Source organism: Choristoneura fumiferana, chromosome 20 (assembly GCF_025370935.1).
Source record: "Choristoneura fumiferana chromosome 20, NRCan_CFum_1, whole genome shotgun sequence".
In the NCBI taxonomy this organism is placed as follows: Eukaryota; Metazoa; Arthropoda; class Insecta; order Lepidoptera; family Tortricidae; genus Choristoneura; species Choristoneura fumiferana.
In genome coordinates, this window is record NC_133491.1 from 4,304,547 (window position 1) to 4,321,156 (window position 16,610).

Here is a 16,610-nt window from a genome sequence, read left to right on the forward strand (position 1 = left end):
TTAAAACAATTTCGTTTCTCAAATCAATACGTCATCGAAATTGACCCTTGAAATTTAATACTCGTATGTTCATAAAATTCTCTCAGAAAAATCATCGATATTCAGGTACGAACTTTTTAAAATTAGTGACGTTATATGTACCTTTAGATTCATTTTTCCTCGGATATTTTTCAACTCGAATTTAAATTCGCGATCTTCAACTTTTCGTTTTTATAAATATAGTCTAAGTCCAATGAGATTTTGAGATACGAAACTTCTTTAAAAAAATCCAATGTAATTTATTTATAGCGGTAGTTATAACTTATTGACACAATAGTAATACTCGTGAACAATGAACTGTAACATCTGAACCTTGCAGTGACCCAGTTGGCGGCGCGCATCCCTTCGCGTCGCCATGGCAACGCGCATAAAAGCCTGCGCGGGCGCAGATCCGTGCAGTGCGCACCCGCTAGCGCTCCGTACGCACACGGTGAGTTACAATAGACATTTTAGTGATATTTTATAGTGTTTTCTTAGGGTACATAGAGTTAGTGAGTGGATTTATATGTGTGGATCTTAATAATATACTTTATTTCATTATTAAAAAAAAATACATTATCGATAAGATAAATAATAACTTAAGGGTTGCTTCATATTAATAAATGTATTTTAATGAGCCCAGATAGTTCAAATCTCTAGATATGTGTCTACAAAATAATCTATGTTATACTTGGTGCCTGAAGCTTGGACCAATCCGCCCGCCCTGAGTACGACAACGTTCATACTATAAATAATGTATTCATTAATAGTTAGCAATAAATACATTCTAGCCTTATTTAATTTTGGGTGTCTATTTGTCTACTGAGTTCGTGGTTTAAATTTTAATAGAGTACTTAACCATCTTAAGTTTAATTAGACTAATTTGAACAATTGAATTGACGCATTATATTGTTCAGAATAGGTTCAGAACTACCCGAGCTAAACACTTTAATTTTATATCACGAAAAAAACCGCATTGTTTAAGTAAAAAACATTATAGAACCTACATATTTTATTAAAACGAGTCATCGGTAGATTTCTTTCAAAACTTGTCATTATAATTAAAATTTCCGTTACATAAACAAACCATAAAACAACCAACAAAATACAACATCATAATTATATCCAGCAGTAATCAAGGGGCCCAAATATAACTTAGAGTCGTGGAATTTGCCAAATTAATAACCTACAGGCAAATTCAACAATAGCATGCCTGTCCATTTTACTTGCGTGTGCATTCATCAAACTATTATATATAGTATATATAGCACAGATAAGAAACCAAAACAGTGGGTCCAGTTCGTAATAAAAAACAGTGGCTTAATAATTCAAGTTTTTAAACATGAACAAAGCTATATTTTATACTGATCTGATGCATATTTTCAATTTCAAAAACCTTTGTAAGGCTGCATTTCCAAATATGTGCGAAGATGTTTTGCGAGGATATGTTTTTCATCAACCAATAGAAACGTTTCACTTACGTATCCTCGCACTGCACATCTTTGGTGGAAACAGCTGAGCGCAGCGAGGCGAGATAAATGAAACGTTTCTATTGGTTAATGAATAACACATTCCTCGAACACATCCTCGCACATTTCTGGTTGAAACGGAGCCTATTCAAGGGTTTTTGTAGACGTATTGATTTGAGATATGACATTTTTAGAAAGTAGGGGAGACCGAGGAGAGTTGTGACAGAGGAGAGTAGTGACAGAAGAGAGTAGTGACAGAGGAGAGTACCTAGTGACAGAGGAGAGTAGTGACAGAGGAGAGTAGTGACAGAGAAGAGTAGTGACAACGTCGATTTTTTGGAGTTTATGAACTGCTAGCGAGCTCGCAATAGCGCGCGTATATTTAGTTCAAGTCTCGAACTATCAAACGCGTGCTGTAGCGAGCTCGCTAGCAGTTAATAAGTTTCCAAAAACCAACGTTGTCACTACTTTCCTATGTCACAACTCTCCTCGGTCTCCGCGACGAACTGCTGGTCTTCGTAGTTGACTGTACCTCGTCAAAGTACTTCTCAAACAATCCATCGGATTCTACGCGGCCGTACATCTCCCAGATATCATCTGTGCGTCTAATTAAAGCCGTTACATTTGCTCTGAACAACATAATGTTATTCAGTTTCGTTATATCACTTCTTCCGTGGGATAACATAGTTTAGTACCGACTGTAATATCATTCGAGTTGCCTCAAAATTTTAAAGCCCATTGTTACTATTTGTTTGCAAAGGCATAAAATACATTCACATAAAGTTTTGGAGCATCATTGTGCATCAATATGACAGAAATTTGTCATTGTAATTAGTATTTAAAAGACTTATATACTTATGTCTAATTATTTCTAATATTATGAATGATATGTATCTATCTATTTAAGTATGCTTTTCCGTTGTCCAGTACCCATAACATCAGCTTTGCTTACTTTGAGACTAAATCAATTGGTGCCAAGATAATGGTCTCGTGATATTGTTTGTTTTATTTTATATAGCATTAAAAATATACTTAACTAAATCTAATTTAAACTTTTGAATACATACCTAATCCAAGCGCGGCCCTAAGTCTCATGTCATTATATATGTATTAAGTAACGTGCGAGATTTTCCAAAATTATTTGCAAATAGCTGATATAGGTTGGTTTTTTAGAAAAATATGGCTCTGTCCATTGGAGGATAATTTTGCCAGTGTCTAGTAGGTTTTGCCGTTGTACGGTAAAAAAAAATCTATAAGTAAAACGAAATATGACAAATAATGGTGGATGAATGGACAGCGCGAATCCTGATATAGGTTAGTGTAGAAATTGTGTTGATGATGACAGATTAGCTATGCCCGCGACCCATATAATACCGTAGACTCGAATAAAACGTCATATTGACTGATATTAAAATTGAGGTCCAATCAAATTGCTTTGTTTTGAGATATGTTCAAAATACGAATGTAATGATAAAATCAATTTCGATATATATTATGCAATAATATCATTTTCACAGCTAATCGATTTGTTCCAACAAAACAGTTTTTGAACGCAAATGAGGGGTTAGGGTATTATGTGTGTACACATGTGTATATGTATAAAGGAGTTATGTACACTTACCCAAAAGTGTACAAAAAGCCTAAATTAGCGGACATCGTTCGTAGCGTTGAGTTAAGCAATTTCAGTTCAGCTTATATTAAGTCTAGTTTTCCAGTCAACTACAATCAAAGGGAGACTATTATCCTAATGCATCGATACTTAGAACTCCTTAAATAGGATCCGATAGGTACCATCAGACCTAATCGCCTCTTGAATCCCTCAGTCACGCGTTTCATTCACTGCGACAGTTTCAGGCCGCGGTAACATGGCAATGTTGGCCTTAGGCAAAGTTACTTTAGTGTACGAGTACATGAATGTATAGTTTAGCCCAGATTCTAGTAAGTATGGGACGTAATTAGTGTTACTTGTTTGTTTCAATTGAATGCTGTAGCTATTTACGTACTTAAGGGTATGCGTTTGTATTTTAAGGATAAATGTACCTTGTCGCATTCAGACGTTACACAATTTCGTATGGCTTTTCAAACATGACTACAAAAGTGATCACTTATTTATGACTGTACCTAATAAAGATCTAAGTAGGCAAATTAGCGACGCTTCTCGAATGGAGACCGTGGAGCAGCAAGCGCAGCATAGGACGTCCACTAGCAAGATGGATGGATGTCCTAGTTAAAGCCGCGGGTTCATGGTGCATGCAGCCCTCTTCCAACCGATGCAACTGGAAGTATAAGGGGAAGGCCTATGTCCAACAGTGGACGTCCTACGGCTGATATGATAATGATATATGTAGGCATTTAAAAAAAAAACTTTCTTGTTATTCAATGTATTCTAATTTATATTTATTTTAATTTCACTATTCTTTGAAAAATCGTCATTAATTAGTTATTCGCTTCGATGAGCCCTCCGTCTTACTTCGTACCTCTCAAATGCATATAGGCTACGACATATAGGTTATCAAATCAAATCTATAGCCCAGCTATAGGACGACGTATGGATTACGGATAGGTACCTAGTTGATTTAATTATTTAATTACCAGTGATCAGCTATAAAATGGCCGTTAACGGCCACTATAGAATACTGGCTTTATAACGCCGTTAAAAGCACAAGTGAAATTTCTTAATTACGTTGTGTTAATTTCAGTCAGTTAACATCTTCTATATATAACTTAAAAGGGCTTGAAATTTTAGTGAATTGATTGGTGGATTCACCGAATAAGATATTTTCACTGTCCGATTTTAAATGAAATTCAGTGAAGAACGGAATAAGGTAACGGCGCCTATTACCGTGGTACTTAAGGAAGTTTTCAAATGAGTCCCAAAAATTAAGGGTATCAAAGCTCCTTAATAAACGAGAATATTTTTTTTATTTAAGAGCGTTTATTGAACTTTCAGTGTCTTAAATTTTTGGGCTCGTTTTAGTTATTAGTATTTGATAAAATAATTATTGAAATCAAAATACCCAAATCTTCTATTACCGTGGTAATGGACAGGCTGTGATTCCATTACCGCGAATTGAGCTTCTATTACCGAGGGTATAAAAAAACGGTTATTTTCTACCATCGGTAAAAGGAACGCAACACATGTTTTGGAACTTAATACCGAGGGATTAAAAAAAGGTAATGGCTTTGGTTCTGTATAATATATTGTACACCAAATATTTTTTGAGAAAATTTAAATAAAAAACTAAAGTATGATTCGAATAGTGTATCCAGACCATTGTATTTATTATGCTTATACCACCAGTTATAGTTTGATGTATGCATGCTGAGTAAAAGTCACAACTTTATCAAAAAAATCTGCACTTACGGTACCCTAAATGTGAATTATTTTAACAGAAAAATAAAATGTCACTCGGTAATAGGGACTTCTTTAAGAACCTATTACCGACCCCAAAGACAATTGAATGGGTCGGTAATAGATGCCCAAACATTCTATTACCGAGGGTTATGCGATCATACCATCGTTAATTGGCTTAATTTGGAGCACTGTAAAATCTAATTCCGACCTATAAAAACTATAGGATAGAGTTGTGTTTGAATTACAAATCAAATATACTTATTACATCCTTGGCATATAACCAAAATTACATAACTGGTAAGTAAATATAAAATTTCATCGCAATATTTAAACAACTTGGCAAAATAACAGTTTCTATAGAAACTACAAATTCAGTATTGAAGTTTTTGCTAAAAATTAAGAGTTTGTTAATACTTTTCATACCACGGAAATAGTTTTTTAAAAGCGTGAATAGATCAAGATTGGAATAACTGTAACAAATTATATAAACGATAATTTATACCAAAAATAAAGCTTGAAGAACCAAAACCACCACTTTAACTATTACCGTGATATACCACGGTATTACAATCAACAGTTAAAAATGGCGCCTATCGCCGCTGTATTTTATTTTCCATTTTAATCGTATTTCCGGGCCAAAAAATATACAAAAAGTATTCAGAACTCGTACAAAAAACTATAAAAAGCCATTTAAAAACCATAACATTAGTTCAATTGCCATAAATATTTTGTAAAACACTAAATAAGATTCGAGTCTGCTTGTATGTCGTGTCACGCGTTAGTATGGCAAATCCTCTTCCGTCGGTGCCATTTCGGAAAATCACGAATTGCGAGATCTTGGATTCATTCACATACACTAGCGCTAATAAATCCGTGAGTCGACTAAATAAGCTTTTATCTTGTAAAATATATTTCTTAAGAAATCTATCGGTTTGATTATAAAATGCGTATTTTAAATTGCCGCGGTGATGGCCGTCGATTTCGATACCCCCGGTAATAGGCGTCGTTACCTTAAAGTCTCTTGTAGGTTAAAAGTTTTCTAAGTTCTATTCAGTTCAGTTCAATGTTCAGTTGTGTTCTTGTCCGACGTGTGGACGAACATGTCGCCTCTGGCATCGGTCTAATCAGCCACGAAAGTCGTTGTACACAGAAAATACGCCAAAATTCGTCTGAGATAGAGACTAATTATTATACAGTCGTCTAGATACCATGTGAACTGTGGGATTAGGTCAAACTGCATCCAATTTTGACTTTGTTATACCTCACAAGTAAATAATTGCAAGTAATTTCTCCAAAATGAAATACCAAGATGCAACGTAGAATTCACGTCAACTCACATTAATTTTCGTGCTCAAAACTGACAGGCGCGCAGTTCACCGTGAGCTATTAGATGCGCACGCGCATCCATGTCAGAGATCAGCTACTATCGCCAATTTAATATTAGAAAGGCTATCCTGATAAGTTGGGAGATTGCTGTTCATTAGTCAACTAACCAGAGATGGAATTCCTAAGCTAATTATCCGATTTTTTACAAATATTTGTGTAAGTAATTTGCAAAGACCTTCATGGGTGTTATTTTGCAAATTACTGGTATAAAATCAACATTAAACTAAACTGAACCTCGAAAAAATACAGAGTAAAAGTTTAGTTTTATTTGATAAGATGTTCAGATAATCCTTAAGCAGCGTTTCCACCAATAATATGCGAGGATGTGTTGCGAGGGATGTGTTTTTCATTAACCAATAGAAACGCTTCATTTAAGATTGTTTTTTTGGAATCTTTTTGTATTTTTTATTTCAATTCCAAAAAAACACTTACTTTTTCACCTTTTTTTTTACTTTTTTTAAAAAATACAAAAAGATTCCAAAAAAACAATATTAATTTGATTGATTAATAACGGCATCTCTTGTCCGGGTGAGCAGTTAGTTCTAATGGGGTGCTGAAAGTTTATCCATGAGGGCTACTGCATTTTCTATGCATCTATATTTCAGTTTGTATTTTCGATACGCTTCATTTACACAGCCTCGTACAGCACATCTCCGGTAGAAACAGCTGAGCGGAGCGCGGCGGGGTAAATGAAGTGTTTCTATTGGTTAATGAAAAACATATTCCTCTCAACACATCCTCGCACATCTCTGATGGAAACGCTGCTTTAACCAGCAGTGGTGGCTTGACCAACCTGATGGTTTGACCTATTACCTACAATAGAAACATGAAAATTTTGTACTGGTGTTCATCATACAACTAAGAAGAAAACCGGCCAAAAGCGTGTCGGACACACCCGAGATAGGGTTCCGTAGCCATTACGCAAAAATCAACAAACATCAATCAATCAACAATCATCGTCTATGAAGCCGCGAGCAAAGTCTTATAAGTATTAATATAAGTATAATTCGCTAATTATAGAGTACCCTGGGCGCGTGGCCGCCCGGGGCGACCCGTCTAGTGATCGGTTGAACCATCTCAGGACTTTCTCTAATCTAGTTCACAACGTTATATAAAACTATGAGAGGATACACCTTCTCGCATTCTCAGGGCATGTGATTAAGAAAGACACGTTGTAAAGTAATAGAAGCTAACATGGTCGCAAGCGGGCTATTAATTACGAGAGGCTGGAGGGCGACTACGAAATTCGAAAATCAAAGTTCGAGGGACGGTACGAACCGTCCCTCTCACTCTCGTATTAATCAATATTAGCATAGCGGGACGGCAAGAATGAAGTCGAATTTTGCACTTCGCAGTATAGGGGCCAGGGGGGAGGGAGTCGAGCCGAATCTCATCGAATCTCCCTTTGGGGAGAGGGTCTCTGCGAATATCACTTATTTTTTTTACAAGCAACAAAGTAAAATTGCGAAAAAAATTGGGTTAAATTAGACTTAATTTCCAACAACATTTTTAAACATATTCCTTCACTAAAACATGGCCAAATTTTACACTAGTTACCTAAGTTTGCCAATGATATATGAATTATCTAGGGAGGTAGCTTTGACCAAAGAAAGTTCATCTGAAATTACTAAGACAAAGCTGAGTGAAACTTCAATAAAAATTGTGATAAGATAATACTTATTAGTGATGGTGACAGAAAAAAAATTGTTTGTTGTTGTTGGTAATCAATATTTTTCTGTTGGTTTCAGATATAGCTTAAGTTCTTCAAAGCAGCACCAGCACGATGCTACGTTTGTCAACTTTTTTTGGTAAGCTTCTACATCTGATACATTTAAATTAGGAACGAAACATATATACTAGCAAAGCAGTAGACATAACTATATAACCCTTTCTTAATTATATGCGTGTGTGATAGATCGATGATATGCGCCAGCGATAACTGATGTTTCACAGAAGTAATAACCGAGAAACGGAACTAAATGTTAAGCGAACTAAAAGCGCAAATGACTAAAAAGGTAGTTTTTTCCATTTTGTTCTATAACGAACTTAATTGGATAATTTTTGGTTTTGTTCAAAAAGCAGCCGGCCCTATACTTCGGTTTTTTTTAAGCATTTGAAAGAAGGTAAGCGATCTGGACGTGTATTTTTATTGAAAAACACTTTTAAAAATAAGTCACAGCAAATATGTAGCAATTAGCAAGGATATATGATCATTTGCATGCTTTTTGTATCATAAGTACTTAATAGTTATTATTTTTTTAAAACGTTTTTCAATAAGAAAGACTCGTTAAGATTGTTTACTCTTCTTCAAATGCTAAAAAAATAGGGTAGAGCAAGAGGACGCGCTCTAGGTGCTAAATGGCAAGGGGCGTTTGGGCTTAATTCAATAGAAATATTAGAAGCTGGGAAGATATCATAGCGTACAAGCGCCACTAAAACACAAAAAAACGTTGCTGGAATGGCGAAAAACGGCGACATCGAAAGAAATAACCACTAGAACACTAGAACATTTCTTTTCTCTAGTAATAAAAAATAGTTTTGTAATCTATACAGATCGGACTGGTTGTTACAGTTCAAACAGTAATTACCATTTGCAAATAAAAACGTGAACCCAAGATTTATGATTCGATAGAAGAGTCTGAGCCGTGATATATTTTGACAACTCGAAAGCCTTAAATTATAGGTTCACTTTGATAAAACTGCGCGGGTCACTTAAATCGAAAGCACTCTGAACGACATTCTATTGTTTGTAGATGCCTATCGCTAGGTATTATATCGGTATTAATTACTAAGCGTGCTTTAATCCTGTCAGTCAAGTTTCACCGTGATAAGAAGCGAGGAGTAATGAAAGTATTTTTTATAGTCCGTCTCATAATCATTTATTGACCTGTGCCATTTAAAGCTGTCATTGTTGAAAGTCGTGCGATTTTTCGCAATGTTGAATAGAATGTGTGATTTCTGCTGCATTCAGTTTTATACAAAAGTCTAGTTTGTGCCACACGGCAACCCAAAATGAGTTGTAAACCAAAGTTTTGCGACTGAAAATACGCGACATACACTCAAAAAATTACACTAGGTAGTCGGGCTTCACCCTAAAACTTTAATGAACGACTATACTATTCGCCGCGCTCAAAGTCAAACCTGCCAGCATTAAAATAGAGGCTTTATTTAATTACGGAGCATAATTTTAATTACATTATGTCATTTAGTCACGCCTTGATGGTTAGTCTACTCTATAGGCTTTCACCGCCCCTGCTGTTACTGCCTAACACTTAACCGCAATCAGAATGGTTTCACGGATTGTAATTTTTAATACATTGTATAATGTCCAGATTAAAATTATAGTTGGTTTTTCTCGTTATTATAGCTATTTAAAGAAATTGAGAGCACTTTATAAAAAATAGCGTGATCCACTTCACATAAAGAACCGAAATGTTCATAAGTAAATTGTAAAGTAAACAAATATGTTTTATCTTTACAATTTTATTTACTTCTGAACTAATTAGAGTTAGCAAAATATCTTTTTCTCAAAAAGTAAAAGTTGACATTATTCTTCACATATCAGAAGGGGAAGTGCATAGTTTATGATCAGTGAAAAGTTAAAAAGGATTGCAGGTTCGCTAGCTCGACTCGACGAGGAATGTCGCATACAAATTCTATTATTGTTGCAAACTTTTTAAAAAGTTAAAAGGGCCATGGAAATGTTGGCACAAGTCGTATACCTACAGCCAACTCAAATGGCCGGTATCAGCTATTTTCTTGGAGCTCAGGACTTTTTTTATTGGGTCTGAAACAGCTTTGGTGTTTTCGGTGGAAAAATACATCTGCAATTTTTTTTTATGAAAAAAAGGCGGGAAAGCATACAAATTTTATTGAAGTAAAATTAAATGTCTTAATATATTTTGAGAAAAATGTATTCTAATTTATAAGTTTTCACCGTATTTGAGAAAAGCTTTATACTCGTATTAGTCTCGGCTGGAATAGCAATTGTTGGCTTCGTATTAGTTAAACGTTTTATACCCATACTCAGTCAGTAATTGCGTACATCCATGCCACGACAATAATCTAGTATTACGCATAAAAATATTTTTTACATAAACTTCCACTTCAATAAAAAGGCGATATGAATGTTACATTATACAGTACAACGCAACCTCAGTACAGTGCACAGTGCATAGTACAGGGTTAAAGCCGCGGGTTCAAGGTTGACGCAGGCCACTTCCAACCGCAGCAACTCCATGGGGGAGCCCAATATCCAACAGTGGGCATTCTGCGGCTATTATGATGATGATGATGATACGATACCTATCTAGCCTTAAGTAAATGCTAGGGACACTAGTATAGATCTGAATTAATAGCTAATGGCCACGTTCCACGCTTTTAACTTTTGTTTAATTTAAAATTTGCATACTAATTGTAATAACGCCGTTTCTTTGACTAGTTTTATTACTTTTGTCTACATAATTAATTAACCATTGTCTTAATTTGAATAAATAATACTCAAATTGCGCAATTGGCAAATATATCTCCAGTCTGTATGTATCCCACTGTTTGAGCTATCTGTCAAAATTTGAAATTTGAGAGCGTGGGTTGTTCTCACGTGGGCGCAGTGCGGATCGAAAACTTCACACATCTTAAGGAGCTTGGCAGATGTATACAAATTTCCTTACACGGTTTTCTTTCACCAAAATCTCGTTAAATTTCAATGTCATTCAAATTCCGGAAAACTCCGAGCTGTGGCGGGGCTCGAACCGTGTGGTTTCGATCCTCCGCTTTAGAGGCTGTAGCTCAAACCTTAGGCTACCATTACTTTTTTCAAACCGCCCAACTACCAAAGCTTTTTTTTAAACCGGGCTATCAGAGCTTTGTTGAAAATAATCAGAGGAAAAAACACCATTGCTTACAAAACTTGCAATGCTCACAGTGACTGCAATGCTTATTTCACCAACGTCAATGTAAACAATCAAATCGTCTATCTCCTCTCAGATATAGGAAAGCAATACCAATTATTGGGCCACGTATGTTAATAATTCCATCTCCCAATTGGCCATAATGACATGGGTCAGAGAGCGTTACTCTACCGCAATCCTGGCCGCAGAATGATTGTGGCATGTTTTTCTCAAAGGCTATTGATACTTGCTTGCCGTGTGATCGGTGACTGAGCACTTAATTATGTCTGTATGGGTTATAGAGTCATTAAGCACCATAAAAAGTTTTTGTACGGCTTCCTTGAAGACATAGGCGATATGTCGCAATGTTGTGATATTTGTATTCACTTGGTATTCGCATATAACCGGAGGGACGTATATAGGGACTGATAGAAAAGAGATGCCGAAGGAAACCACTGGTAGTATTAACCCCTTCCTCACAAATCCTCTACGTATGGAATAGAGGTGCAAGGGGATACACTTGCACATCCTGGCGTAAAAAAATACATCTCAGTTCATCATCAGTTCATCCCAGCCTATATCCAGCCCAGCCATCCCACGCGGGCCCAGGGTGGATTGGGAACTTCGCACGCACCATTGAATCGCTTCGCAAGTTTGTGCAGGTTTCCTCACGATGTTTACCTACACCGCAAAGCTCGTGGTAAATTTCAAATGTAATTCCGCACATGAATATCGAAAAACTCAGAGGTGCGAGCCGGGGTTCGAACCCACGACCCTCTGCTTGAGAGGCGATAGGTCAAACCACTAGGCCACCACGGCTTCGACCTAATAATAAATGCTCCTCTAATAAATTCACCGTCCTGAAAATAATACCTGTCAGCGCCCATGCCTCCTTATATGATCGTTGTCAAGCAAAGGTTTATCCTCCATAATCCAGGCTCGATATCTCAACTTTACTGTAGTCCAGAGATCGTAATTGGAAAGCGCTGTTGCCCACATCTCACATTACTCCCTTTCACGATACCCACTGGAGGGTCTTAAATTAAAACTGGAGGACATGAGTGCGTCTTAAGTATTCTAAAACTGAGGAGTCCCTCTCACTCTCGTATTAAATAATATAGGCATAAGCGGGACGGCAAGATATGAAGTTCGAATTTTGCACTTCGTCGTAGGCTTTGCTCAAGCACGCACCACACTATACACGAGTAAAATAGATCGCCGAGCCTCGTTACCTATCGTTAAAAAATGCTAGTCTGAAACCACCCTGTAGAAGAGATGACGCTCAATGCACAAGAAGTTAAGCCAGCATTTACAAAGCCAACTCCTGGCTTCATATCTTTGCACTCTTTACTTATCCCTTTACCCAGTAAACCCCATACGAAACTCGAAAATCGAAGTCCAAATCGTGCTGTCCCTCTCACTCTCGTATTAAATAATGTAAGCGTCAGCGGGACGGCAAGTACGAAACTAGAATTTTACCCGGAATTTTAGCTAGGATTTTATTGGACCTGGGTTCGATTCCCAGTGCTGGTCTATTTTTCTGGTTTTTCTGTGCATCTGGTTGTTCTATGTTTCAGTTTGTATTTTCGATATGGATTTTACGGGATAACCGATAAAAAGTAACAAAATTTGAAGTTGAAATAAAAAAGACTCCAAAAACCAATCTGAATTTTACACTTCGTAGTATAAGGGCCAGATCCTTGCACTATTGCAGTGAACATCACGTAATAGCCCAAGCCACGCCTTGTCGATACAGAAACTTACCCACGCAGCCAGGTCCATAAACTCAGCTGGGAACGTCGTATATGGTATAAACTATGAAAGACCAATCTTCTCAGATATTTATGAGTCTGCGTTGCGAAAGATAATCGGTGTTTCGATCTTTTGTTTCTAATTAAATGAGGTCTTGGAAATTTATTGGATGAGCTTATTGCAAATCTATAAACTAAGTAGGTATTATGAAGTCACGTCATGTTGTTTAAAAATTAAATTAATTGTTCAAACTCGAACACAAAAGTATGTATGTATTTATGTATGTAAATACTTTATTGTCATCAAAGTTTATTGTACATAAAACACAAAAATAATACAAAAAGAAAATAACAAAACAAAAGAGTACAAAGTGTGTGTGTGTGTGTCAACTCCATTTCCATAACTCATATGAAAATTCAATTCTTAAGGAGTAAACTCCAATACCTAATATTCAAACAACTAAAAAAAAGATTTTTAAGACACAATACATATATATGTATACATATGTATATATGTATTGATTGATTGTATGTATTGTGTAAGACACAATACATATATATATGTATACATATATATGTATTGTGTCTTAAAAATCTTTTTTACATATACATATGTATACAATATAAAAAATACGTTAATACAAGAAAAAAAGAAAAATACAACTAAAACTACTCACTCAAACTACTTAGTGTTTGTAAAGTAATAATAAAAAAACAAAGTTCGAAGCTAACATCAAACAGTGGATGTCATAACTAGATGGGTACACATGCGATAAAAATTACAGTTGAATTCCTAAAACCAATTAAACATTCCTAAATAACGAATCGATTGACACCTTATTTATTAAAATCGGATGAGTACTAACTAGTCTAGACGGTATCCGTTCATTTCGCAACTAGTGTTATGCAACCTGATTCATTTCGCAAGTTTTCATTTCGCAAACTCTAAACCTGTAAATATTTCAGGATTTATTTCTGGGCCTTCGTGTAGAACCCTTTAGGTTAGTTTTATTAAAAACGTGAAATATTTACAGTTTCAGAAATATTAAACAGTTGCGAAATGAATCAGGTTGCCAAGCGTTACTTGCGAAACATGAGTGAACCATGCTTTTAGCTGCCGAAACCCAGGCTGCTGAAGTAGAGGGATGCTTGAATAAAACTTCGGTAAAGATTCGACTGTAAGTATAATTTTGGAGGTAGCTGGTGTACATAGTAAAGTGCCTACAAATGTGTGTCTTTTGACGGTTACATAGCTTTATATTCTAGTACATGCAAAGCTGTGATTGGTCAAAATATTAACGTAGTAGTAGTAGTGTAGTGCGTTTCGATTTTACTTTACAGCTTAGTAAAGTTATATATAAATTTAAAACATAAATGATAAAATAAAAACATTAATAAACCCAAAATTACATTACACTGCCAAATCACGAACAGTGGCAGAAGTGCCCCAACAATGATGTGGCCGCAATTTTTTTTATAAGTATTCGCATTTTCCATATAATTGAAATAGAGATGCATCTGCAATGTAGCCACCTGTGGTGCAAGTGCGCTGAGCGCAATGTATTGAAAATCAATCGTGGTTGTGGTTACTGCGGCTGCGTTAGTAAAACCACGGGCAAAAACGAATATTCTAAAACAATGAATGAAAATTTGTAATCGAACCTAATTGTGGTTTTAAACTAAAACTCAATAGGTATCACATTTTTAATTATATGAACGAATAAAACAATTACTTTGCTCACCCGCATAGGGTGACTCCTAAGTCCAAAACAATAATTATAGTTTTTAACGCAGCAAATCTAGGCAAATTCAGTGCATTAGCTCTTAAAGAAAACAATTAATTCTTAATTACCTAACTAATTTAGTTAAATATAATTAGTAAAAATGACCAATCGTATAGTCATAGCGTGTCATCGTGCCGGCTCGCACAATATCTTTGGTGTTAAATTTTGGTGGAAATGGGTCGGCACGATTTCAATTCTCGTCCCACCTCGTCTTGCCTCGCCTCACGCTGCCCTTTAATGGTATAAAAAGCTAAATAGGCCACCACGGTTTAAGGTAAGGAAGGGTATCCTCATCATTAGCCGGAAGACGTCCAGTGCTGAACAAAGGCCTCCCTCTTAAGCCGAGTTTAAACTTGAAAGAAAAATCGTGCAAGTCGCATTATATTGCTGCGTTCGATTGACCACTACAAAATCGTTGGCTTATTACGGCCTCGCAATGTAATGCAACTTGCACAATTTTTTTGGCATATCTACGCCACTATAGAACGCCATAACGACAACTCGCCACTAGCATCCACCGTCAGTCCACCTAATGGGAGGCCTGTCAACGCTTCATCTTCCGGTTCGTGGTCGCCACTCGAGGACTTCTCTCCCCCAGTTATCTGTCCCACTGCCACTTCGGCAGCATATTTTTACAGCTATGTCGGTAGCTTTAGTTCTTATTCAACGAACCGGTAGGGTATCAACCCAGCCTATATACGTACCACTGCTGGGCACAGGCCTCCTCGCAAAATTAGATGGCTGGGAGGGTAGGGTATAGCTACTGTCGAACTCGAGTATCGAATCCTTGTAGCAACCTAATAACTATTACGTCATCCGTGCCTAAACTATCACTTCGCATTATCGATGCAGCGCAGATTGACATGCGTCTCCATTAACCCGAGTGCATAAGCCGAGGTCGCGTGATCGTCGTGCGACGCGTAATGGAAACCTGATTAATGGCGGTAGGGCGCTGCGCCCGCGCCGCGGTTTGGTTTGTGGAGGCTTTGTTTGAACTGCGTACGCAAACAATGCTTTTTATTGTCGAAAAAAGTTTAACTGTCGGTGCGTGGTTATAATATTGTCGTCAAAGTTTTATAGATTTGTCAAATCGCACACACACACACACACACACACACACACACACACACATCAAATCTTTAATTCACATGTTATGTACAACTCAAATAACAAGAAATGGTTTATAAAAATTAAAGAACATTTAAGAAGTAATAACACTTAAGAATATAGAATATAGAATGTTAGATTTTTGAGAAGTAAATAGGTAAATTTGACGAAAAGTTCACATATTTCTGGGCGTCAGAAAAACTTCTGAACAATTTAAATGCATCGGATCGGACAAAAACAAATCAAAAACGCAACTCAAGCAAAAAACTAAATTTGAATGGAAAACATCGAAACTGTACGAACGTTTTCTCAAAAGTATGCCAAAGGTCGATCGATGAAGAACAAGATTCACATATTCCTCTCATGTTATTATCTCGACAAATTCCGATATCTGAAAGTTTTTCTTTTATCTGTCAAATATTAATCGAAAACTTTTAGTCACGGAAGTAATGTCGACCCGTCAATTTAATCTACCATTTTTGGGAACAAACTGGAATAAACACTAATTTCATAACGTTTGTGTACCAAAACGTCGATTATTTTCTTATGAAAAACATTCGAGTTCAAAATAACGTAAGAAGATTCGAGGAAATTGATCCACATACTAGGGTGAAACCTTTTCATAATTAATTTCGCTATTATTTCTTTGGCAAACGTAAGGGATGTCAACATGACATTAGTAGCACAAAGGTTCCACCCTGTATCCTTAGTGTAAGTTTTCGGTTACAAAATACGTCTCGATCGAGACGCATTTTGTAACACTAAGGGCACTGGTACGTAATTTAGCTTCCTCGACTACGTCAATCACTCAAAGCTCAATGTGGAGTTGTGAACTCAAATCGTAAATAAGT

The 16,610-nt window shown here is 36.4% G+C and overlaps 1 protein-coding gene across 1 annotated transcript in view; it reads left to right on the forward strand.

Annotated features, from left to right (window-relative positions):
* The first annotated feature begins 434 nt into the window (after positions 1-434).
* LOC141439215 (uncharacterized) overlaps positions 435-16,610 on the forward strand; it is a 30,191-nt gene continuing 14,015 nt past the window's right edge. Inside the window, exons 1-2 of the mRNA XM_074103404.1 lie at positions 435-469; positions 7,977-8,036. Of these exons, the coding sequence (XP_073959505.1) occupies positions 8,012-8,036 (25 nt within the window). The 5' untranslated portion in view covers positions 435-469; positions 7,977-8,011. The remainder of the gene's footprint in view (positions 470-7,976; positions 8,037-16,610) is intronic.